The following is a 27142-nucleotide window of genomic DNA, read 5'->3' as shown; positions in this document are numbered from 1 at the left end:
TAACCATTAAATGAGGCAGGCCACCTATCCATCCTTATTTCAGGAACCATTCTGCCATTACCATGAGAGATTAAATATTTGGTGGGATTTTATACCCAAGCCTCAGGTTAAAGTCCAAAGAAAGAGTCTTAAGTTTTCTGCGAGTCACTTATTCACCTGTTCAGCAAGTATTTTTGAGCGTAATCCCTCCTGTCATGGAACTTACAGTTTAGTAGGGGTGACAGATGTTTAAAAAAAATACACACTTATAAATTGTGACACGAGGCTGGGCGCAGTGGCTCATGCCTGTAATCCTAGCACTTTGGGAGGCCGAAGCGGGTGGATCACCTGAGGTCAGGAGTTTGAGACCAGCCTGGCCAACATGGTGAAACCCTGTCTCTACTAAAATACAAAAGTTAGTCGGGCGTGGTGGCACATGGGCCTGTAATCCTAGCTACTTGGGAGGCTGAGGCACGAGAATCTCTTGAACCCAGGAGATGGAGGTTGCAGTGAGCCAAGATCGTGCCACTGCACTCCAGCCTGGGCGGCAGAGTGAGACTTTGTCTCAAAAAAAAAAAAAAGAAAAAACCACCACCAACAAAAAAGAAACAAATTGTGACACCAGCCCTGCAGGGCAGCAGGGTGTGATGAGTACTGGCGAGAGTGGATGGAAAGAGGTGTCCAACTTTAGATCAAGGGTTATGGAACAGTTTCTAAGACAGTGATGTGTGTATTCTGAGATCTGAGGGATAGGAAGGAAGACCATCCTTGGTCTTCCAGCAGGAGGAAAAAGCCTGCTCGAAGGCCCTAAGATTGGGTAGCTCTGGAGAGAAGTGAATTAGGGCCAGGCTGCATAGGAACTTGTAGGCCATGCAGGTAAAGGGTTGAGACTTTTTTCTGAGTGTATTGAGAACTTGTGTAAGGATTTCAAATTCTGGCATGTTGTGGTTTTATTTATATTGAAAAAAGTTATCTGGCTGCTGTGTAAAATAATTAAGGAAGTGGAATAGAGAGGACAATTGGAAGGCCATTGCCAGTTACTGCCACAGCTCTTTCATACTGCCTCCCTATTGGTAACAGACTTTATTGCTTATACATTCACTTAAGTAGATAATAAAAATAACATAAGCAGATAATTTAATCTTTTCAGAGCACCTGCTCTTAGTACATGTAACTCATTTTGGAGACTACTATTCTTGGATCAGTGTGTCTCAATGGGGGCAGTTTTGCTTTCCAGGTGACATTGTAATTTTGGGTTGTCATAGCTTTGGAGGTACTCCTTGTAGAAGCCAGAGATGCTGTTAAACGTCTTTCAGTGCATAGGTCAGCTCATCCACAAGAATTATCAGGCTCTTAAAATGAGAGGCTGGGTTTGAGAAACTCTGATACAGACAGTTGATAATTACGATTAGGATGGTGGTCATAAGTAGATCAAGTCAAAATATATTATGCAGATTAAGAAGTGTTTTGAATGTCTCATTAGTTAGAAAATCGCAGGTATGAACCTCAGGTCTCAGGAAAAACAGTAATTGCAGCTTTTTTTTTTTTCCTTTACTTTTTTTCTTTTTTCTTTTCTTTTTTACCTAGAGACAGGGTCTCATTCTGTTGCCCAGGCTGGAGTACAGTGATGCAATCTTAGGTCACTGCAACTTTGAATGCCTGGACTCAAGCAATCTTCCCACCTCCACCTCCTGAGTAGCCGGGACTACAGGCGCATACCACCACCACACGCAGCTAATTTTTCTGTTTTTGTGGAAATGGGGTCCCATTGTGTTGCCCAAGCTGGTCTTGAAGTCTTGGGTTCAAGCAGTCTTCCCACCTCAACCTCCCAAAGTGCTGGGATTACATGTTTTTTCTTTCTCGTTAGAGCACCCATAGAACTAACTCATGTTCCAGTTATAATTTTCATCTAAAGCATATATTCATTTGATTTCAATTTGTATGAATTTGATATTAGGAATAATTCATTACTTTTTATTTTAATGGTATTATTTGCTGCAAGAATATGAGATTATTTTGAGGGATTTTTTTTTTAACAAGGGATCAATGTTTTTGGCTATGAGGGCAAAGAGGTAAAATCAAGGTTATTATATAGGTACTTACATAATCATTTAAAATGTAACCATTTAAAAATGTAAAAACTATTCTAAGCTCATGAGTAGTAAAACAAAATAAATCAAAAAACCAGTTGGCGGGATTTGGCTCGTGAGCTATAGTTTGCCAAGCCCTGCTTTAAACTAACCATCTAAGAGATAATAACTAATAATTAGAACATGGAGTAGCTATTTGAAAGAAATCTATATTTGAAGATACAGAATATTTCTACAGATGATGTAATCATTTCCTTTAGAATTTTGCCTAGAGGTGTGGGGAGGGGTACCTTATATTCATGAAGGATAAAAGAAAATGTTTCAACTTGTGTTAGTAAGGGTGAATAACCTTTATACATTTCAAATCTCAGTGGGTTTTTTATTTGTTAGAGATTTTGTTTGAATTTCAGTTTTTAAAAATTGATAAGCTGCTGCCCTCTTGTGGGAAGCCTATGTCATTGTGCTTCTTTGTTACCTTTATTTCTTTGCTTTGTGATAGATTTCAGTCTGTAAAATGCCATATCATACTCCTAGATGATCTTTACTTGGAAAAGTCACTCTGGCACTTAACCCGTTAATCACAGCAGTAACTTCTTAATGATGGAGTTTACTTATTGAATGTATTTCTGAAAGAAACAGAACAATACATTTTGAAACTTCCTTCTCTTTGGTGCAGCTGAGCCAATAGTAAAGCATAGAACTTTTTAAATGTATGTGCTCCAAACTAGTACTTTTAATCAGTTTTGAGATATAATTCACATGCCGTCCATTTTGCTTATTTATATTATACAGTGTTTTATTATATTCACAGATATATGCAATCTCTGCCACAGTCAATTTTAGAAAATTTTTATACCTCTAAAAGAAACTCTGTACCCCTTGGCTAATACCCTTCTATGCCTTTCTTGTCCTGCCCCACTTCCCCACCCCCAAACCCTAAGTTAACCATTAGTTTCCTTTCTGTCTTTATAGATTTGCCTATTTTGGACAGTTCATATAAGTGGTATATAATATTTGGCCTTTTGTGATTGGCTTCTTACTGTAATGTTTTCAGGCTTCCTCCATGTTGTATCATGTATCAGAACTTCATTCCTTTTATGTCTGAACGATATTCCATTGTATGGATATACCACATTTTGTTTACTCATTCATTAGTTGGTAGACATTTGAGTTGTTTCCACTTTTTAACTATAATGAGTAACATTTACAGAAACATTTATGTACACATTTTATGTGGACATATGTTTTGATTTCTTTATACTCCCAGGGAGTGGATTTTGTTTCAGATGGTAACTCTGTTTAATTATTTGAGGAACTGCCAGATAGTTTTCCAAAGTGGCTGCATCTGTTTGCATTTCCACCAGCAGTGTAGGAGGGTTCCAGTTTCTCCACATCCTTGCTAACACTTGTTATTATCTGACTTACTGGTTATAGCCAGCCTAGTAGATGTGAAGTGAAATCTCATTTACATTTCCCTGATGATTAGTGATGTCTAGCATGTTTTTGTGTGCTTATTGGCCATTTGTATATCTTCTGTGGAGAAATGTCTATTGAAACCCTTTGCCATTGATAAATTGGGTTGTTTCTTTATAATTGAGTTGTAATTTCTCTTTTGATTAATGTTTGCATGATATGTCTCTTTCTACCCTTTTACTTTCCACTGCCTATATCATTATATTTAAAGTGAGTTTCTTGTAGACAGTGTGTAGTTGGTTCCTGTTTTAATTTCACTGTGCCGATTTCTGTCTTTATTTGGTATGTTGAAACTATTTTCATTTATTATAATTATTAATATATGAGGGTTTAAGTCTACTATTTTATTATTTGTTTTTATTTTCTTTTTCCTGCCTTCCTATGAGTTCCATGAACATTTAAAAAAGTGTTTCTTTTTATTTATTTATAGTGTTTTTGAGTGTATCTCCCTGTAGCTTCTTTAGTGCTTTCTCTCTTTACAGAAAAAGTTTGCAGACTCAAGTTCTAAACTTCAAGTGGAGAAAATATTATGCAGATTAAATTGAAAAATATGTCATATCTGTATCTATTATATGGTGGATAGCACCAAAAATATAGGAAGTAGTCTTCCAATATTTAAAACTTATTATGTGATTCAGTCATCATTGACAGGCAAGTGGAATTTGAACATGAATCTTCATTATTTGTTTTTCTTTATTTTATCTTACTCATTAACATAGATCCAACATTTGTTAGAACTGAGCTCATTCATCAGTTGCAACCATAGTTTAGCTGTAGATGTGAATTGTTTGAAAAATCAACTGAAATACTCTGTGAGAATCAATTGACTGAGATTTATAATAAAGTACATTATAGATTTTATTTATGAAATTGTGTGCTATACATCCTTTATATTAGTTTATAATTGTGTGCCTGTGTGTATATATAATTCTGTCAATATATGGACATGTGTGTGCATGTGTAGTCACATATATGCATATTGCCTCTCTCTCCTAAACACAGACCAGTTGTTAAATATTTAACAGCACACCACTGGGAGTATTACTATTACCTTGAAGTTTTGAGTTAAAAGAACTCACAATTTTAGTTTAATAATTCTAATTTGAGCAACTGAACAGACTGAACTGATAACCAGCAAATGTGTCACTGGTACCTTCCATTTTACAATGTCATTGTCTTTATATAGTGGTCAGTGAGCTGCCCATGGAAGTCGATTATGTCAGGTAGTCACCATGTAAGTGACGGTCATTCAATGCAGTGATTTCATGAGTGCAATATTTCTTAGTGTAGAGGAACTTTACAGTGATAATCACTAGGAGAATGTTCACAATTAGGTAACATTCATGAAAGAGTGCTCCCCCACTCTGTTTGCTTTTAGATTTAAAAGATGGGGGTAGTATCTCACTTCTGTTTCATGTCACGCTGGTACTGAAGAGAGCAGAAAAGAGATTATCTTTCATTTGATACCTTAAGAATGGTGCAGAACATGTGCTTAATGTCCATGTTTTAAGAATAATCTGAAGCAGTGTAGCACAAAAATGGGTCTATTATTTCAGGCCTAATATTTTTTAATATGTATTTCTATTTGTGAAATATTATTTAAGGACATTGTTTTAAAATTATTCAGTATTAGATTGTCTTCTCTGACTTAGTAGAGATCTTTTTAATTTCCTCTGCAGCACCGAACAATGGAAAATATGTATAATATTCCTAACCTTTTTTGAAAGACTTTATTTTGCTGATATGTTATTGTACAATATTTAATTCTAAATTTATTTCAATTTCTCCCCCTTCAGTTTAATGAGTGGTGTTAAGAATAATGTTGGAAGAGGGATCAATGTTGCCTTGGTAAATGGTAAGAACAATTATTTTAGCTTGTGGATGAAATCAATGGATATTTTTCTGTCCCAAAGTAAAATGCACTATCAGAGGATCAGGTTAGAAAGTGCTGCTCTTGATGATAAAGCCCTCTGTCCCATCCCTGCCCCGCAAAAAATCTATGGGTGGAGACTTGGTGTCTAAGAATTTATAGTGTGTTTCTTGAAAGTATCCTGATTTGCTATGCAAGAGCTTCCCATGAGATTGTCAGAAAACAAGCAGTCTAACATCACATTGATAAAATCTTGCTTCAAATTTTGGAATCCTAACATAATAGGAAGATAGGCTGACAGGATTAAAGGCGTCTGAAATGACAAAGGATGGTGTAGGGGGAGGAACAAAGAATAAGAATTTGTTGTAATTTTTCATTATTGGCCACGTTCTTCTGATAGCTTAATTAGTATGAATAAGTTGATTGAATCCTGAACATCTCAAATTTTCCTTCAAAATCAAATCTGAAAACCTGAAACCATAAAGTGAGGCCTAACTGCATATTGATCCTCTCTGTTCTGGTACAATAAGTATTCCATAAAGCTGTATAGGATGGTTATGAGATATATAGGATGGTTAGAAACCACTGTAGTTTCATAGTGTAGAAAAATATATTTTACTACTTTCACAGCAAGAGGTAAATTTTTGTGTTTCTGCTTTCTTCATTTCTTTAGGTAAAAGGTTCAGCATCTGTCTATTTCATTAATAGCAAAAAATACATTTTATAGGGCAAGTTAATGTAAATTTTATTGTAAAAACTGATTTAATGTAGAAAATGGCATCTGGTTCAAGGAGATACTTCTTTTTTGTAAAAGGTTTACTTTCGAGTAATTTTAAAATAAGAGAATGTGGAAACAAGGATGAAATATACCTAACCGAATTGGCATGGTCTACAGTCAGTAATGAACTTCTATTCTTTGGCTTAAAAGATTAATGAGAAAGTTCTATTAAGAAATTACCCTTTAAAAATATATTTTAGGTGCATATGATTCAGATTTTAAGTTCTCAAAGTAATTCCTTCTCTGCTAATGAATTCACATCAATCATTGGATAAGATTATTGGTCTTACAGTGTATGATATACTTCAGATGCATAATTTGATATAAATTTAATCTCTTTCAGGAAAAACAGGAGAAGTATTAGACACTAAATATTTTGACATGTGGGGAGGAGGTAAGCGTAAATAACATGACTCTGTGTTCTTTTGCTGGCACTGACTTAATCACCTCAATACAACGTAGCCCATTACTGAGAGAATGATGATGCTATTTGTGTTAGTTCATTTTGTTTCCCTTACTTTCTGTTCACTAAATGTCCAGCTGTATTTAAGTTATCATTCATGTTTTATATACTTTCTTCTTAGAAAAATTTTTTGTGGTGTGTGATTGAAGATAGTAATATCAAAATTGAGATTTTTTCTTTAAAAGTCATCTTGTTTTGTGCAGGACAACCAATTCAAAAGTTTTGGGCTCCTTTAGATCTGTCTAAAATTAAAAAAAAAAAAAAAAGTAATTTGAAGACCAGAATAACCAATGTAAGCATTCCTAAGTGATAGGAATTGATTTTTTTTTTTTACATGTGATTTTTCAGTCTCAAAAATAAATCATAACTAGGAGCATTAGAAGGACAAGATAAACTATCAGTTTTAGAAAAGCAGTCCTATTATTCATCACAGTTCTACCCTCTGACTTGCAGCTAATTTTTTAGGTAGGTGAATATTTGAGGGAAGAAATAGAGTTCTCTTTCTTGTAACGCAATCCACAGATACTTTCCTCTTCCATATTTGGAAGTCCCACAAGGAGTGGGAAGAAGTTACCAGCACGCAGAGGCAAGGGACTGGCACCCCAAAGAACACTGCCCGGAAGCAGGGATTTTTTTCCTCTAGTTTGAAGGGAGGCCAACGCTGGTTTATCTTTTGATTCTTTAATTTGGGAGATTGATCAGTATGAGGATCTCCCCTGCACCTCCACGTTCCATTTATATATTCCCTAGAAGCCAACAGCTATTAGGCTTCCTGAAATTCATGTTAAGAGTTCCCAGATAATTTAGCTTTTCTAACATATCTTCAGCTTGTAATAAGATGCTATGTAGCCGAGCGCGGTGGCTCACGCCTGTAATCCCAGCACTTTGGGAGGCCGAGGCAGGCAGATCATGACGTCAGGAGATGGAGACCATCCTGGCTAACACAGCAAAACCCCGTCTCTACTAAAAATATAAAAATTAGCCAGGCATGGTGGCATGCACCTTTAGTTCCAGCTACTCCTTGGGAGGCTGAAGCAGGAGAATCCCTTGAACTGGGGAGGCAGAAGTTGCGGTGAGCCGAGATCATGCCACTGCCTCCAGCCTGGGTGACAGAGCCAGACTCCGTCTCAAAAAAACAAAAGATGCCATGTATTATTTTGTTCTTAAATAAGGTTAGGACAACATTACATACCTGTCAAAGCTGTATAAACTTAAAATGGACCATCAATTTTAGATTCTAAAGGCATAAATTGGTCCTGCCAAAATTTATTGATAGAAACAGTCTTACAAAGCTGTTGTTGAAATCAGTCATGTGACCAGGAGCTCTCTTACTTCTCTTGTCACAGATAGATTAATTACCGCTGGAAGCATTCTTCTAGTTAGGAAATTGTTGCAGTTTATTGCCACCTTTGCATTTAAATGAAGTAATTTGTTAGCTGCCTTGTTATATCTTTTTGAATTGAAAATGCTATTATTATGAAATATAATCAGTTATCGAAAATCTTTGGAATCTTTGCTGTGGAAAGAAACTGAGTACATTTGAAGTACCCAGTTTTGGAGTAGAATTAGACTTCAGAGCTATAAGGAACCCAGACATTGTAAAGAGTTCAAGATGTTAAGTGGTTTGTAGAGTCTGACCTATGTATCTGGCATCAACAGTTTATAGTCACTGAAGTGGTTTATTTTGAAGTCCTTGTGGATTTTGATTTGGTAGATCAAATGAGTAGTGACTGTAATATTTGCTACAATTAGTTTGGCTTTTAGTGATCACCTAACATATTCCTTCTCCCAGTTCATAGCAAATGATATACCTAAAATATCCTTTAAATCTGTGCGTATATGTATTTTTAGATTTTCCAAAAATTACAGATATCTTTGAGAATCAGAGAAAATCCGTGTATCCTCTTTCTAGTAAAGTACCCATACAGATAATGTTATGCTTTTTTTCGTTTCGTTTTTGGTTTTGTTTTTTTTTTTTTTTTTGAGACAGGGTCTTGCTGTGTCAACCAGGCTGGAGTGCAGTGATGTGATCTCAGCTCACTGCAACCTCCACCTCCTGGCCTCAAAGCAGTTCTCCTGCCTCAACTTCCTGAGTAGCTAGGACTACAGGCATGTGCCACCAAGCTCGGCTAATTTTTAAATTTTTTTATTGAGATGAGGTCTCACTATATTGCCCAGGCTGGTTTCAAGTTCCTGGGCTCAAGTGATCCCCCAGCCCTGACCTCCCAAGGTGCTGGGATTACAGGTTTGAGTCACTGTGCTCAGCCCATACAATTTTACATACACTTAGGGAGTCCACAAACCTCCCATGCCTCCTTAAGCTTATGCATGGACCCCAGAATAAGGTTTTCCAGGATCCCAATTATTCAAATCTGAGAGATGTCTAAATTTCTTACTTCATAAGTCATGCTTTACTTTGCTATGATTTTTTTCACTTAGCCCCAGGAATATCAATACAAAAGATACAGGATAAATCAGGAATGGGAAATTGTAAGTTGATGGTGGGATTATATTAAGGGACAAATTTAACAGTTTTTAAACTCTTTATAAGATTTGTCTGTCTTTTGTATTACTTTACGTTGGAAATTAGTGCTTTACAGATACTTCATGTTTTATAATACTACTTTTAGAGATTATCATGATACTTATTCATCATCTTTTAAAACCCTCAACCCTTTCTTTTTCTTCAGATGTGGCACCATTTATTGAGTTTCTGAAGGCCATACAAGATGGAACAATAGTTTTAATGGGAACATACGATGATGGAGCAACCAAGTATGTGAACTTAAAACTTCACAGAACTTTTTGGAGCTATAATTTGTAATTATAAAAGCAATACATTTTCATTAAAAAAAAAATCTGTAACATAGAGCAAAGTAATCAAACTACCAGATAAACACAACTAACAATTTTTATTTTTACTTTGCCTCCTTCCTGGTTTTCTATGTACATGTTTATCACACATATGTTGTCGTGAAATTAGAATCACATCATATATAACATTTTTTATACTTTTATGTTCTGTTTTTTAACATTCTGAAATTGTTTTTCCTGGCATTAATATTCTTCAGTAGTATTTTTATGGTTCATCAGCAGTTGTGGGCTCACCTTTATTTAAAGTTTCCCTATTATGTCATTAGGGTAAATTTCAAGAAATGGAGTTCATTGTCAAAGATACAAGTGTGCTATATTTTAAATAAGTTTAATAAATAGTAGTTTTATAACTTTTTCTTAAAATAGTATATGTTGTAAAAATTTGGAGAATATAGAAAAGCACAAAGAGACCAAGTTCCAGTCCATCTCACCATCCAGTGTAAACATTGGTGATATTTTAGTTTCTATTCCAGATGACTTAACACACTTTTTTTGGCATTAAATATTTAGAATGCTGGTATTTATAGCACATCTCTTCACTTATGTGGTGAATATTTCCCCTTATTATTAAATATTCTTTATAAAAAATTGTTTATGCCTGCCTAGTCTGATTTTTAAAATGTCATAATTTATAACCTGTTTAATGAGTTGCCTATTGCTGGACCCAGGCTAGTTCCAATTTTCATACTTAGCAAAATATACTATCTTAGAAATGTTTGAACAGTCCATGTCTATGTCTTTAAGATAGACTTCTTTTTTTTTAAACTGGAAATGATTAATTAAAGGATGGCATGTTTTTAAAAATGGATTTTAAAAATTTTTTTACCAATTTTATATTTTTCTCAGAAGTTCCATGGCACCAATTGTTAATTTTTTTAAGTTTCAATTTTAAGAGTTTGAAAAGGTATCTTATTTTAATATGCCTTTATTATTGAGATTGGATTTTTTTCACAAGTGTTTTTTTTTTTCTTTTGCCTTTTTATGTAAATTGTCTTTTGACCATTCAAGTTGGCATATCTTGACTTGTAAGACCCCTTTATGTTTTAAGGATATTAACCATTTCTAATGTAAAAAGAAATGTGTTTATTGTACATTATTTGCTTTTAATTTTGTTAGTGTAGGGTGCATTTTGAATTTTAGAATTTTAGCCTAATGCCTATATAGTCTATGTATTTTTCTATCCGTCTCCTTGTATACTTGAGAAGTATTTTTCCACCTCCAGATTAGATATTTAGTAGATTTTCTTTAACAGTGATTTCACTGTTTTCATGTATGTTTAAAAACCCATTTGCAATTTCCCCATGACACACAATGCCTATGTTCTTATGTAGATTTGGCTTTATCTCTGGAATTTCTGTTCTGTTCCATTCACTTGACCTATTTATCTCTGTTCCAAAAAGACACTATTTCAATTATTTTAAAATTGTTTTATAAAAGTAATTGTACTTCATGCCTCTCTGATTGAGATTAAATCCCCTTTAATGTTCTTCTTTCTAGAAAAAAATAATTTTTTCTCTGACTTTTCTTCAGATGACTTATCAAGGATAAAAAAATCCTTTATAGATTCTAATTGACAGAGCTTTAATACTATAAGATTTATAGATTTTATAGATTTTAATTGACAGAACCTTAATACTACAAGATTTATAAGAAATTTGTATTTTTTATGTATTGATTTTTATAAATGTATTATTTTATAGCTACATTATCACAGATTTACATGAAAACAGTGCTACTTTATAAATGGTTGTAAGCTGAAGTAATTTCATTGACATTGTGTGTTTTATCTGGTTCAACTAAGAATATATTAAATCCATAAATTGAAGGTTAACATAAAACTTAACTATTCAAGCATTTTCATCTACCTAAATAGAATGAAACAGGATGTAATTAGGTTCTCATCAAAAAACAGGTAACTTGCTATTTGCTTTTGCTGAGAGAATAGGCTATTACGTGTAAAATTTGAAGTTTTAACATTAAAAAGAAAAGGCCCCACTTTTCTGAATTGACAAACATGACCTCGGTTTTTCACCAGATTATTTTGTTATACCTGATGGGAATCAAAATTGCTCCCCTTAATCTGCTAATATGCTAATAATAAATTGTAACCACAACTAAGAACTAGGGGAGGAATGATGTTTACTCTTTAACTGCTATTTTTTGGTGCCCATTAAATGCACCAAAAGCAGCTTTGGAAGAGAGTTCAACCTCTAGATCAAAAGGAAAAATCTAAACTTTAATTTCTTTACGTTTGGTCACTTGGTCAATATATGATTCATCTTCTGTGAATTTAAATGAATTCAGTTGTATGAGTTTGGGGCACACGAATTTATATTTCAAATATTTCCTTTTTCTAAATACCGGTAAAAGAAATTGTAAGCATCATATCTTTTATACTGAAATGGACAACATCCTTAAGAAAGGCAATCTACATCTATTATATATATATAATATTATATATATATGTAATATATTTTATATATATGTATAAACCCTTTTATCTTGGCAGGTATCTAATTGTGGCACATTTGCAGTGATTTACCAGTTGTGTTATATACCCTGTCTTATATATGAATAGAAATTCTGCTTACTGCTGCTGATGTATTATGGCTTTTCCTTATTTAAGGCCATTGAATTTTACCTCGTTTTCTTCCACTTATACTCAAGAAAGTCAAGTGCCTAAACTGAATGTCCCTGCTCTTTCCAAGAGAGAAAGTTGGGTGGCATGTTAACCAGAGAAAGCAGAACCCAGCTGACTCACACTCACTCTCACTCTCACTCTCTCTCTCTCTCTCTCGTCATCTCTGATCCTAGTTTCTCTTAATCATGATGAGCCTGCTTTGCAGTGCTGTGAACTTCAGCAGATTAACTAGGACTGATCTCCATCACATTATTTCCCAGAATGTGTTTGGTAGAACCCCAGTCCTTTACAAGTACATATAATGGTCAAAGAAGTTTGAGGATGGTGCCTTATATTTTGCCCCTTTTCGGGATTCACAATGAAAGGCTCTGAAGTTCTGCCCCAAAGAAACGTCTTTTCCTTTGTTAATCATGGTGTTTCTTGATTCTATGAAGCCCATTTAAAAAACAAGATAGAGAAAAACTTAGATCTAAGAAAACTTACATTTCAGGGAGTACAGTTATCTAATGATACCTACTTTCCACCCTGACCCTCACTAAAATAAGTTGTTCTTTGGTTATAAAGGAGGTAATGGTTTTAATGAGCAAGCTAAACTTGCCAGTTGTATTCTTCGTTTTGGAGAGAATACTCCATGACATGTTATGCCTACGTGAAGGGCTTCAATATGAATGTCTTGGAGTAAGAAGGGATCTTAAAGGTCACCTAAAGCAGCATTGGAGCCTGGGCAAGATTCCCTTGTTCTCTATGAATACCTTTACTTAACACCCTACCTACTTAATGTGCCAGTACCCTTTCATTTCTCCATTTGAAATAGATTGAAACAAAATATTCACAATACAGTGTTACATTCTCAGAGTGGTCTCCCTCTAAATTCTGCCTGATATTCTTTAATTTGGGTAGATGGAACAACAAAACAGTAAGTGTATTCCCCAAATCATTTGATACATCAGGTATTTGAAGCTAATTGGTATTTTTCTTTTAGCTTTCTCTTTTTCTGGCTTAATACACAGGCTCTTTTAACTTTTTATCATGTATAGCTTCTGATTTGTTTCATCCTCCTGGCCATATTTCTTAGGCATTTTCTAGTTGATTATTGTCTCTCTTGAAATGAATGCATCAAATCAAACACAGGGTTCCAGATGTGGTCTGGCCAGTACAAGGTACAATGCAGATGCTAGCCTACCATGTTTTAGAGATTACATTTCTTGGAATATTCATGCAGACTAGAATTGTATTAGTTTTCTTTAAACAGTCACATTACATTTTTGGCTCATGAGTTTTTGGTCAAGTTAAATTCTCAGATCTTTTTATTTGATCTCAGGCTTTTTTGTTTCCTAAACCACTGTCAAATCAGGTCTTTCTCTTCAGAACTTGATTTTGTTTAATCTAAATGAAGGCCTTTATTTTCATTTATCCTTGTTAAATTTAATTTTGCTGATGTAGGCCCACTTGGTCTTGATTCTGACAGTCGTCCTATGAAGTTCCCATGATCCAGGCTTTGTACTCTCTACAAAGTCATGCTTATGTCTAAATATAAGTCATTGATAAAAATGTTTACCACGGGCGGTGCGCCACCCTGCTAGAGGCTTCCTCCAAGGGATGCATCTGTTAATCAGCTGCAGAAACTACTTTTCAAACAGCTGCCAGTATACCCTACCAGGAGTACCATCCAGCTGCTATTTCATTATTTTATTCATAGAGGTTATTTTCTGAGACTATCATATGCTCACTTGAAATTCATGGACTGTGCTAATTACAGTACCCTGATCTACTGCCTGAAAACCTCTTCAAAAGCTGAAGTAGTTGTGATGACATTAACTTGGCTTTACTTATTTCCCTCTCCTTCCCACCAGTTCCCCTTTATTTCCCTTTCTTTCCTTATTGCTTTTTAATGCTCACAGGATCTTCTTGTCATCCCTTCAAGGATTTTGGTAGGAATTCACATTAGTTTTATTGGACCATTATTTCGAAAATTTTCTTGCCTTTTTTGAAAACTGGGATAATGTCTTAGCATCTCGCATTTTCCATGAGGCTTCTAAAATAACTGACACTACCTTGATGATTATTTCAACAAGTTCCTTTACAATCTAAAAGTGTGGAGTGGGGGAGGGGGTTTACAGGACTGGAGGCTTAAATTTACTTCAGAGCACTTACATGGACTTCTTGAGCTACTATTCCCTTTTTATGTTGATCAAAGAATGTTTGCCTCCCTGTAAAAGATAGTCATGCTTTGGTCTGATGATATATCATTCTCGTGAAACAGTGAGTCCGTTTGTTATTCATACTTAGTAGCAAAAGCTGTTCCTGTGGCTTTTAATAATTTTATGAGTTTCGTCTCATTCTGAGCACTACAAGTCTTCCTGGTTAGTAGTATTAAAAATTTTGTCATTAGTAATGTGGTTTGGTTTGTATTTTTGCACACTTCCTTTCTTAAGTTTGAGCCCATCATAAAACATTCCTATGATAGCACTAATTTAGAAACTATGCTCCATTTTTTTCTGAGAGTGTTAGCAATTATATAGTGAAAATTATAGAGTTTTTCTGTTTGTTTTTAAAGAGTTGTATTCCCTCATAAAAATTTCTAATCTGAACTTTGTATAATATGTTCTCTTTAAAGTCTAGGCTGGGTCGCCATTTATGCCTTATATAGTTAGCATTTCTTACACTTCAACACCCTGAGGTAATATGGTGATTTTTTTTCCAGACTTTCTGATATTTCTCCTTCCCAGCTTTTTCTTCCCTATTAATCAGAATTGAGCCGTTAATATTGTCCTTCTTGCTTTCTGTGCTTCCAGAAAGGCAGCATTGGCTTGGTTTGATGGTGCAGCTGTAGGACTGTCCGACGTGCCTCCTTTCCCAGCAAGGATGGAGGCAGAACCCACAGATTCCTGTGTCCAGTTCCCACTTCCTCCCTTTCTAGTTTAGATTGCCTCTGGGCAGCGTTAGATTGTCTTCTAGCAAAACCTGATACCGTTCTCTGTCTATCCTGGTTTATCACAGGATAATTTCTGTTCATTTTGAAGAAAATTATTCACTAAAATAATTTATTTGACATAAATTTTTAACTCAGTTAAGACCATTAGTAAGGATTAAAATATATGTAACAAACCCAGGGTGCTCCTATGTGGAATAAAAAGCTTGTATTTCCAACCTTTATGCTATATAAAAATATATTTGCTGCCCTGGCTTTTTTTAAAAAGGGGCATTTTGACATTTCCTGTATATTCAATTAAATACTGGCTATGTTACATGATTTTAAACTTTTGAAATACAAAGTTTTTTTTACTTAGTTACATAGAAGATATCTAAAAATAATAATAAAATAATCCACCAAATTCTACATAGGCAGATCAGAAAGTGTTAGAAGTCATTGACAAAGTCATCTTGTTATAAAACTGTAGTTAGATATACACAGGGCTATGTGTTAGACGTCCCCCAGACCACTCCCAGTTTTGACAATTCTCCAGTAGGTCTCATGGCTGTAATTTGTTAAAGCAAAAATACACAAAGGAAAATCAGCAAAGGGAAAAGGTTCATGGGACAAAGTCTAGAGGGAAAAAGGAGTCTTCTCTCAAGTGGAGTCAAACAGGACATGCTTAATTCTTCCAGCAACCAATTAGGACAACACACGGGAAATGTCTGCAAGGAAGCTTATTAGAGACTCAATGCCCAGAGATTTTATTAGGGGCTGGTCATGTAGGCACCCTCTGCCTAACCTGTTCCAAAATACCAGACTCCCAGAGAGAAAACAAGTGTTCAGCATAAATTGCATTGTTTTTGCCCACAGTTTAGACACAGTGAACCATTTTTATCAGTTTTGAAAATGATAGGAGCCCTCCCCAAATCCAAGTGGCCAGATACCACCCAAGGGTCAGTCTTGCTAGTAGGCTTTTCTAAGCTCAGGCCTGCTATGTTAATGTGTATCTGCACAGGATCTCAGTATCTTCTAATGGAAAAGCAAGGAATAAGATTAATGGAGTTAAAACATAAAGCTCAATCTTTAAGTTTCTCCTTGATATCTGGCTTGATTGTAAATCAGCTTGGTTTATTCATACAGATCATAATGGTCACTTCTGAAATTCAGGAGTACAAAAATAAGAATGCCTGACTGCCCTTCAACATATTTCTTAGTTGATGCAAAATTCTTGGATAAGATTTTACTTTTAGCAGGGAGCTAGACCTGCATTTGGATAACCTTCTACTTTGCAGGGAGTTTTTCCTGTATAAAGCAATCTCTTAACATTTGTGAACTTCACATTCATCATTTCAGCTGTTTATGAACCGCCCTAAAGGCCTGTGAGGTATCAATTCATAATTTTTTTGAGATGTAAATGTGAATGGAACCCCAAAGCCTCTCTGCAGGAGGCAGTCCACTTAGCTGACCACTGAGCCTACTACCTGTGCTCTGCACATTTCAATACTATTTATTCTCGTTACAGCAGCAAAACTCATTGCTAGTGCTGATGATGCAAGTGTAGACTTCTATAAGGTAGTTAGAAAATAGAACATTTGGATAAATGACGCAAGTGGAATTTGACAGTCTTTTAGATCTGTGGCATCCCAATAGCATTTGGAAACAAGAAAACAAGGTTCAGGTGATAATTTTGGGGCATTTCCCTCTAGCACAAAAGTTGCTTATATCAAGTGAGCAAACAAGTGAAAAGTGACGGATAATTCATGTAAGGATGGGCACAGGAAACAAAGCTGCAGAGGAACTGTGGAGGGAAAGCCAGCGCATATGCACAGATTTCATGTGAAGGCCTCACAGTCTTCACAGAGGCTGAGATTGGTTCTTCTGCACAGTCATTTCACTTCTTTTTAGTTCACTTGGCTATAAATGTACCACTTAATATAGGAGGTGAATCTGAAAGGCTAAATACTCCACAGGCTATGGCTTATTTTCTTGCTGATTCTAGTGAACTTCCTCCAGGTGGACAGCAGTGCCCAGGCTGTGGCCAAAACAGCTCCACAGCCCCCACGGATGTGGTTGGCATCAGTCATGAAAGTTTAATGATATATGTAGTTCTTTCCTGTTTTATGACGCTTTTTTAAAAAAACCATAGGAGTATCCCTTTTTCTTTAGTTAAATGAGAACTGTTCTATGTAGTGTTTCTTTCACTAAGATATTAAAGGAGCTAACTGGTAGTAGCATGAGATGTTAGAAGGAACACTGCAGAATGAATAAGTACCTTCCTCACTGACTTTCCTGCTGTTTGGAAATACAAACTTGCCTTGCCTCAGGTTTTAGCAGAACAAACCTCTCTAAGTGATCTGTTAGAGCTGTCTTTTGCGCAGTATATAGGACTCAATGCCAAATATGTGTACAAGTAGCCCTTAGTTAATTTTTTCTTCTTCTTTTTTTAAGCTCTATAGCTAGCATTTATGCACTGAGTTTCTTTTCTCCTTAGAGATAAAGGAGAGAAAATCATTGAACATTAGGATGATCACTTACACAAAATTTTTTAGTGACGTCTTTCAATTAGTAGTTTCCCTAGTGGTTGACTTTTGTCACTGCTCCTCCTCCTGCTAGTAGGCATTTAGCTGCTGTGTGGTTAATATTTTCATTTTTATTAAGTAACCACTTGGGCAGTTATCACTGAAGTACAATTTATGTATCTGTTCTCAAAATTCATTTTCTTTTAAATAAAACATAGTGTTAGAAACATACAGATTTTTGTCAGCATTTACCTTTATTCTGGTCAAATGTAATTTACAGAGGGTTTAGTGGAGATTCAAAAAGATTATTAATTTTATAAAAATATTGATTGCTTAAGACCTTGGATTAGTCTGGGTAGGCATCTACTAACTTGGTATCCCTTATTTATTTGATGAGTGTAATTTGAAAAGTTAAATGAAGGTGAATTGTTGTGAAATAAAAACCTAAAGGTCCTTTTAATAGAATAAACTTAAAATTAATTGTTGGAGTTCATGTCTTTTGTCACTGAAGAAATCAACCAGTAGAAATGTTACTCTGTGAAAAAAATTATTTTCCGAAATGTTCTGTTATTTAAAGTCTTAATTTGTCTCATGTTATGTGTTAATATCCTAGTGAATCAGTATTAGCATACAGTTCCCTCTGTTTATTGTTGTATTCTTTCTCTCCCTCTTCAAGACTCAATGACGAGGCACGGCGGCTCATTGCTGAATTGGGGAGCACATCTATTACTAATCTTGGTTTTAGAGACAACTGGGTCTTCTGTGGTGGGAAGGGCATTAAGACAAAAAGCCCTTTTGAACAGGTTAGTGTCATAGACTCAGAATTAACAAAAACAAATTCTGTGAAACCTTATGGTACATTTTCTCATCCCAGCTATTTGAAAATTAGATAAAGCAGATAGTAAATATGATCGTATATTTGTCATAAATTCTTGGTAATCAGTTATTTGAAATAACCATCATACTTTTAAATTTCAAAACTTAAAAATTCTGCACGGGAATATTTTTTCCTACAGGACAATGCATTGGAATAGGATTACCTATCTTAAGCCTTTTAGGAAGCTTTAGTTATTAAGAATTTTAATTGAGCTTTGGATTTTAGAATCAGTTAAGTTTGGAAATATTTTAGAACTTAGTAGAATGTAAATGTTAGTTTTTGACTAGCAAATAATCCTTTAAAAGCATCTGCAATGTATTCTTTCAGCTATTATTTGAAGGTCTGCCATGTATGTGATACAGCCTGAGGGTCAGTCATTTAATATCTTGACCAGTAATTTAAATGAACTCATTGTTGACATGAGTATTACTGAAATGAGAATGTGTAAAATGTTACTTCAAATCAGCAGTTTACAACGGTTTTTTAAACTATATTATTACTGTGTTCCAATAGCACATAAAGAACAATAAGGATACAAACAAATATGAAGGATGGCCTGAAGTTGTAGAAATGGAAGGATGCATCCCCCAGAAGCAAGACTGATGGAAATGTGGAGAGAATTGAAGAAAGCGCACTTTTACTATTAATGGGAGAGCTATAAATGGCAGAGCTATGTGTAAATATTTTAAGAGCATGCAGCCATCTTGGTGTGTGCATGAGTATTGTCTCTTTTGATAGCAGGATTATTTATTGCTAACGTAAATAGATAGCATTGTAAATAGTCATCACAATGATCAAGTCACTGAACCATGTCTCCACACATTTCCCTAAATACAATGTTTAGACTGCTATGGCAATACATATTTTAAATTCTAAAAGCATACGCAATGTGTAACTGAATGGTTTGTGAAAAATATATTGATATATGTACTAGTTGCTGTGAAAATATCATGGAATAATATGGATTTTAGGGTGGATACTTTATTTTCTTTTATACCTCTATATATTGCCTTGTGATGACATTATCTTTTAAATTAAAAAGAGATTTGGCTAGTTGTGTGTGTAATGTTACTTTACAGTCCGACTCTCCTGATGTACCTCTTTTCATGATCTTTTTCTTTCCTTCCCAAGAAACTGAGGAATGTTTAATATGAAAACATACATCGGATATGTGAAAAGCACAACAAAATTCTTAATGTACACAGTAAAAAAGCAAATATATAAATGTAGATGGCATTTAGGACCACAGCTTGCTGGATTTGTGTTAGATATGGGAATAACTTGATTCTGTATAAGCTATTTAGAGTGAGGCTGGAGGTGGCAGCTTCACAGAACTGGAGAACGGGGCCAAGTCCCCTCCCCAACCTGATTAGGTTGTTCAGGACAGCTAAGTCAGTATATTTAGAGCAATACTAGCATATGTTTTTCTTAATTGTTATCAGCATTGACCAAGTGGTTTGGAAGGAGGCATGCTTTAATATCACAATAATTTTGATTTGTAAACCAAGAAATTAATCCTGTGTTTATCTAACTTCATAATAGCAATTATTGCCCGAAGCTATAGTGGCATATTTACAAAAGTTCTTATTACTGGGTGGACTGATAACATTTAAAAAATAATTGTGTTTGACCCCAGATGACTTTATACCCAATTCTACATAAAAATATAGAAGATCTATCTTTTTTGTTACCTTCAGATGTTCACTAAATAAGTCAGTTTTTGAACAGAAGTTTTCAGGGCATTAAATATATGTTGTGTATGAAGTATCTCAAACTGGAACATAAATTGAGTGATCAAACTGCCATTCACTATGTAAGGCAGCACTTTAATTTCGAACCTAAATTTTAGATGCATTGTATAAAAAAAACCTAAAAGCAGTATCTGTTATTTAGCTGCAAACCAAGTTGAAAGCTATTCAGATAATTTCTTGAATATTGATGAACTTTGGAGTACTGTTTCTTCCTTCAAACTGAATGTAATTCATGAATAAATGCACCTTATATGTTTAAACAATCTTTGTATACTTTTGGGATTTTTGGTGCTTATATGCTAAATCACATTCAGCATGTGTATTTTGACATTTAAAATACTTCCATCAATTCTGTAAATTAAAAGAATAGTTATTTTACAGTTCCAGGGATTGTGAAATAAATGTTGCAGTTTTTTAAAATAATGAAAATAAATACTCTTGGTTTTGTTTTGTGAATTTTTTTTTTTTTTTTTGTATTATCTGGCAAAGTAATATACCTACAGAACTTCACAAAAACTCACACAAGGTTTGTCAAGCATTTATTATACTGCCTAACTTGGAAAAAAAATTGTTGCTGTGGTTAAAAATAGTAATATCCTCGACATATCTTAACATGTAAGAAGCTAAGTAGATGGCAGCAAAAGCCCTTTTATTAAGACTGTAAAAGGATAGCTTTTCCAGATATATAAAATGTTAAAAGAAGACAAAGATTGGTTATGTAACTGGTGTGGTTTCCTTTTATCTCAGTTCAATCTTGTATAGATTGTGCCAACTTAACTTGAAAGCAATAACTTTATACTACATTTTCAGATACCTCTTTAAAATCGGTTTTAGACATGAAACAGTGCTCATTTAATGTTAAGAATTTTCTTTATTAAAATCAAATTAACATTGACATAGTATTTGAAATGGTGCTTATGGGCTTATTGATTTATATTTTTATTTGTAATCCGATGCTGTCCCAGAATAAGTGTATTATAATATGAATGTTAAAATTGAACAAGAGAAAGCAGGAAATAAGTGTTATTTGGGAAATTAAAGAAAAATTGAACCAGAGTCTTTATATTCCTGAATTTAATTGGATTAATGTGAAATTTATCATTGTTCTTACTGTATTGGACTTGTTTTTAAGTGAATCAGCTATTTTATAATTTTATGACAGATCAAAGCTGAGTTCATTTAGCCTGTATTGCACTTCATACTTTAAAAATTTACATAAATTATAAATAACTTGACCAAAAAAGTTATAATTTCATTCAGTTTAGTCAACAAACTCTCCCTTAATTGAATGCAAAATGTGCTGTGTTCAGTTAGTAGAGCAATTAAAAGTGGAAATTCATTTAGAATACTTTTTCAAAGGAATATGAGAGAGATAAATTGCTTGTGTTGATTAGGGAGAAGATTTGTCACTTAAACCTCTTCAATTAGTTCAACCTCTTGTACAGCAATAAATCCATGTAAATTTAGAGCTATAGAATAAAGTAACAGATTGCACCTTTGCATTCCTCAAAAGGATTTTCTGTCTCTTCAGAATGGTGTTTCTACCACATACTTGATTTTTGATTATCACGTGCTATAACTAGTTAATTTCTATTTCCATCAAAACTCCCTCAATTTAAGCCTTTTTTCTCTGCTTGCTCCTTATTGTGATCCTTTTTTTTTTTTTTTTTTTGAGTTTCCAGTCAAATCAAAGGCTAGATGGAGTGAAAAGTAATCAGGCTTCGCGAGGGAGTGTCAGTCATTTGTCGCTAGACAGCATGAAGAGAGCATCAAAGGATGTTTCAGGCAGCATGGGAAAAGCCCTCCAAGGAATCTAAGAGGCTCTTCTGCCATCAGAACCTTCCTCCAGGCCAGTGAGGGGGCAAACACCTTGAGGGAAGCTATACTGGGGAAACACTTCAAACAGATGTCTCTTCTATGAGTGGTCAGAAAGGAAAAGGGACTGGGAAGTTCTCAGGTTAAAGAAGAGATATTTCTCTTGGGCTTGTCCCATGGCAATTTATAAGCAAAGTTAGCATGGGGAAGACAGTCTTCTCAGTACAACTAGTTCACGGGTACAACTTGTTGCCATCACTAACTTCACTGTTGAGCTCTGCATCAGTTATGCTGACCACTGGGGTAAACTGAGGTGCATTTAATATTGAAAGAACAAGCTGAGGCTAAATTGATAAAAGATACTCCCTTTGGTCAGGGAAAATTGACTTATAACCTGCAAGCTCGTAATGTTCCATATAGTCAGCCCATATTTCCTTCACTTGATAGCCAAGGAAAAAAGGGGCTGAAAAACCTTTAAAGAGGAGAGAATTCTGTAGTGGGGAGACAGTGTGGCATAGTGGTTAAGAGTGCAGACTTGCCTGAAAATTCATCTCTGTTCCACTGTGAACTACTTGAGGACTTTGAGGAAGTCAATGTCCAACTGTAAAACAGGGGTAATACCAGCATGTCTGTGGTGCCTATCAAAGTGCCTGGCACAAAGTACTCATTCAGTGCAACTGCTAATATTGCTGTTATCAACCATGTGTCTTAACAGGCATTTTAGCCCAAGAGAAGATGCAACAAGTCAGCCTCTCTAGCCTTCCAATCCCATCATACCCAGCCAGAAGGGAGCCACTAGATGACTTGAGCAGTAAGATCATGGGAGAGGATTCATTCATTTCTTCACCTGAGGTTCTTGACCTCCAAACCTCTAACTTTCATATTCTGCCTACCTCTTCACTTACTACACATTGACACCAACTCCCCTTCATAGGTAGAATTCAGGCTTTTATGTATCTCCAGGTAGCTAGCATTTTAAATGGTTAATTTATCTCCATGTATTTTGGTGTATCTTCAGGTAGCTAGCATTTTAAATGGTTCTACTTGATTGCTGGTCTGGCCTTTAGGGGAAAGTATGTGACTTAAGCCAAAGAGGCTGGGAGCCCTTGCTGACCTCTTCCTGTGGCAGCAGCTGGTTGATGAGCCTCACTGGAGAGTGCAGACCTTGATGCCTGCTCCTAATAACCTCACCACCCCAATTCCTGCTGCGGGGCAGGGTGACATACTGATCATGGTAGGGAAGATGCTGGGACTCAGCTGGCCCTCTCTGTCACAGAACAAACTCAACAGTGAGGCCAGTGACTTCCCCACCAAATTGTAGCCTCCTGTATCACCAGTAGAATAAGACGGCCGATTTGGACATCTACCTGTTGAAAAGAATTGCTCTGTTTTCCGTAAGTATATCCCTCAAAGCAGATGAGACCAATGCCCACGCTACACTTGGGAATCTTGTCTTTTAGCGAAAAGCCCAGTGTGAGCCTGTGAAGTTCTCTGATTGTAAAACTTCACATGAATTTTGCATTTTTTTTTATTTTTTACGGATGTTGGTATTAACATGGAAATCTCTTAAATTATTTTAAATTTCAACTCCAAAAACTACTTAGCTTGTGTATGCTCTGCTTTTTGGAAGGCTGGTTACAGAAGTATTATGTGCTCTATTTGGCAGGAACAGAAAGGAACCCCAAGGAGAATGCATTGTGAGTCCAAGCTCTGAGAAGGGGAGAGATTTAAAAGCAAATGATGGTTGGGCTACGGTTAGAAATATGTTGGGTTAGTGGAGAAGGCAGTGTTCCCTGAGAGTTGTGGTTTTCAGTGAGTAGAAGTGGGAGAGTCAATTGGTGAGGATTTCCTTAGGTGTAAGGAATGAGCAAGAACTGGGCCTTAAGTCCTGCCTCCTTCTTACCTGGGGAGTGCAGCCTGCCCCAAATGGCTTCCTGTTCTCCCTTAGGGAAAGGACTTAAGGTTTAAGGTAAGTGAGCTCATTCCTAGACCTCTGGAAATCTGAAACTTTTGACCAAGAATGATATTGACAGCTAATTCTTGTGGAACTGTTAAGACCTTACAAAAGGGTGTTAAAATTATATTATGGAAATAGTCTGGAAATACTGTGGTTTTAAAGCACTGGGTGTGTTGGATATGGGCACAGTTACAGGAAACATGGCAAGTGAAATTTTGAAATCATTCCTGTATTTTAAAGTATAGTTTCTCAAAAAATGATGAATTGGGTGTTTGGGGAAAGCAAAACAACTTTAAGCCGGTGAAGGAAATAATTTCTCACACTGAGAATTGAAATTTATCTTTCAGTTTGCAAAGTTCCTGTACCCATTAAATAGGGGACATGTTAGAGAGGATTTATCCCATTCACTTCTTCAGGTTTCCCATTTTGCTATTGTGCCCTATGTTATTTCTTGCCTTGCATAGAGCCTTGTTTGCCAGGGAGTTTGAGATAAAACAATGATGGTGGATAGGACTAAGAGAAAGTAAGGATTATGTACTGGCAATACATAGGTAGTTATTGATTTCCATTTTGTATATCTACACCTTTCGTTGGTTTCCAGAGAATTCGAGGTGTATTTAAATGTACTGGTATATTTGGTGATATTTCTTTCACCAAAAAGTAACTAGGGGCAACAACGATCTGCCCTTTCTTCTTGGCTAAACAGGGCCAAGTAAATGTGGGCCATGATCATGGGTGTCAGGTGGTTACTAAAATGTAGAGGGAAAGGCTTCTTGGCCTCTGGAGTAGAGCTACCCTGATGGTTCTGAATGGCCATCTGACAGGGACAAAGGCAGCCCTCAGCCACCGCCCTTTCTGCCTTTCCAGTTCACACGAATCAGATGCTTTTACTTACTCTGCAAATTATAAAGTCACACATGAAACTTTAGTTTGTGTTGACTTGATTCTCCTTTATTACTTTACAACCACATGGGAGAGGCTGCTTTTGCTAGTATGATTTTGTTTCAAAAGGTTTTAATCTGGCGCAAACCACTTCTAGTGGTTTTCCTTTGGATATGAGTGTAAACCATTACAAATAGTAAATTTTAATCCATCTATTAAAAATAACACCTTATGTAACATTTGGCTGTAAGCACAACAATAAAAAAGATGTAAGTATTTATTTTATGTCACACTAAATTAGTTTGATCTTTACCCCTAGTTATTTTCTTTTGGAATGGTTGTTAGATTCTTGCACAATCCAACTGTAAGCCACATTGCAATCTAAAATAGAAGTCAGCGTAAGTCACTTTGGGCTTAGTGATCAAGAGGCAGTATATTTTAATTTTATTTCATAGTAAATTCTAAGATCTCAGCTCTCCCATCACTTCGCTCCCTACTTTTCAACCAAGTTTATATAACCAAACCATGAAGAACATCCTGTAACTTTCATTACATTCACAAATCCCCTAAACTCTTTAAATGGCATATGTTTGTAAACACAGTCTGACAGTTCTGATACTGTGAGAAGCACAATAACAATGTGGTGGTTAAGGGCACAGACATTGAAGCCAGTTCATTCTGTGTGACCTTGGGCTGGGAACTTACTGTGTGTCTCAGTTTCCTCAGCTGTAAAACGAAAACCACAATAATGTACCTACTTTACGAGCTTGTTGTGAAGATTGAATTTTTATATGTATCTCTCTATGTATTTTTTACTTAGACTAATACAGGTATATACTAAGTGCTATGGAAGTATTTGCTAATATTATTTATTCCTTCAAAGTAAATTAGTCCTTTCCTTGTGTATCACTGTGTCCCTTGTCATGCTGTGCCATGTGTCATCATCTTGCCCCCCAAGAAATGTCATGATTTATCACATCTGGTCGATAGTAAAATTTAAATTAATTTTAAAAAGGAGACATCTTAGCCAACTTTCTTTAAGAAGGGCTTGTCTTGAGGAGGTTTCTGGAGACAGGATTCAAATTTTTCTTCCCTCAAATCACCTAAGGTAATCAGTGTTTCAGATCACTACCTGCCTCTAAACAGTGAGTTGAATTTCTCAATCTTTGATGACCTTTGGGAGGTGATGCAAAAAGGATGAGCAACTCACCAAATTGCCTAGAAATAAATATTTTGATGAGAGGCTTTTCTGTTTCCACCTTTTAAACTAAGTACAAACAAATATCATATTAGTACTAACAGTCCTGGAGAAAATTAAAGTGTGTTTTAAAATACTTACTGTGCATATCACATGGTTTTAAAGCTGTCAAAACATAAGGTCACAGCATCTAATGTGTAAAATTAAAATTTTATTGTTATTTTTAATATAATTATCAGTCTCTTAAAATACAAAACAAAATGACTATCATCCAAATTGTGAATAAAGAAATAATGCAGTTGTTTATATTAAAAAGAATTAACGTGTTGTTAATGTTGTGTCAGTACCATTATCAGGAAAATGCCTTAATTATTCAACTTCCTGATCCAGATGCTACAGATAATATCATTTAGTATGTTTTTCTTGACTTCGTTTCAGGATGAATCATTGCCTCTTACCATTGCCTTTATTAGGCAGTTCCAAATTTACAAGGAAGTTGAACTCCTAAATTGAAAAATAATCCACTGGAGCACCTCCCTTCGCCCTTTAACATTATGCAAGGTATTTAAACAAATCAAAGCACTTCGAACCCACATACATAATCCACAGTGTTCGGGGCTTGCTTTGTCTGTTGTGAGCTCCATATGATACCAAAAGCTGTCTCCTAAACAACTCACTAGAACTAAGACAGAAAATGTCTTTGCTGCCCAGAACCCAGGTTCTCCTTACCGGTAACATAACACCCTGGTTTTCCTTTAGGGAAACCACCTCCCTGTCTATTCTCATGCTGTGTAATTTTAGTTCTGGGGAATCCCACTTCCACTTCCAGGGTCATGATGGCCTTAAGATGGATCAATGTACCTATGGCTCACCTAAAACTCCCAATGGTCATGGTGATTTTTTCAGAGAGAGGCACATTTAATCAGTTAGAAACATTGAGACTCAGGAGACCTCTTTGCTGAACCCTCTGAGAAAGAAAAGATTTTCTTTCCATCTGTGTGAGCAAACCAGGAGAGAACCTCTCTTTCTTGAGATTGGGACCCCTCTTTCCTTAGAAT

General features: G+C 35.5%; 1 protein-coding gene across 3 annotated transcripts in view; it reads left to right on the top strand.

Moving 5' to 3' along the window:
* FAM3C (FAM3 metabolism regulating signaling molecule C) overlaps positions 1-19534 on the top strand; it is a 46351-nt gene extending 26817 nt beyond the window's left edge. For all 3 annotated transcript variants that reach the window (XM_032761578.2, XM_032761579.2, XM_058426242.1), the window contains exons 6-10: positions 5339-5397; positions 6534-6584; positions 9344-9428; positions 18281-18407; positions 18995-19534. In XM_032761578.2, coding sequence (XP_032617469.1) covers positions 5339-5397; positions 6534-6584; positions 9344-9428; positions 18281-18407; positions 18995-19084 — 412 coding nt within the window. In that variant the 3' untranslated portion in view covers positions 19085-19534. The remainder of the gene's footprint in view (positions 1-5338; positions 5398-6533; positions 6585-9343; positions 9429-18280; positions 18408-18994) is intronic.
* The last annotated feature ends 7608 nt before the right edge of the window (positions 19535-27142 follow it).

This window comes from Hylobates moloch, unplaced genomic scaffold (genome assembly GCF_009828535.3).
Source record: "Hylobates moloch isolate HMO894 unplaced genomic scaffold, HMol_V3 SCAFFOLD_1, whole genome shotgun sequence".
NCBI classification, from domain to species: Eukaryota; Metazoa; Chordata; class Mammalia; order Primates; family Hylobatidae; genus Hylobates; species Hylobates moloch.
Note: the sequence above shows the minus strand (reverse complement) of the source record. Positions and strands in the feature narration are given on the sequence as shown.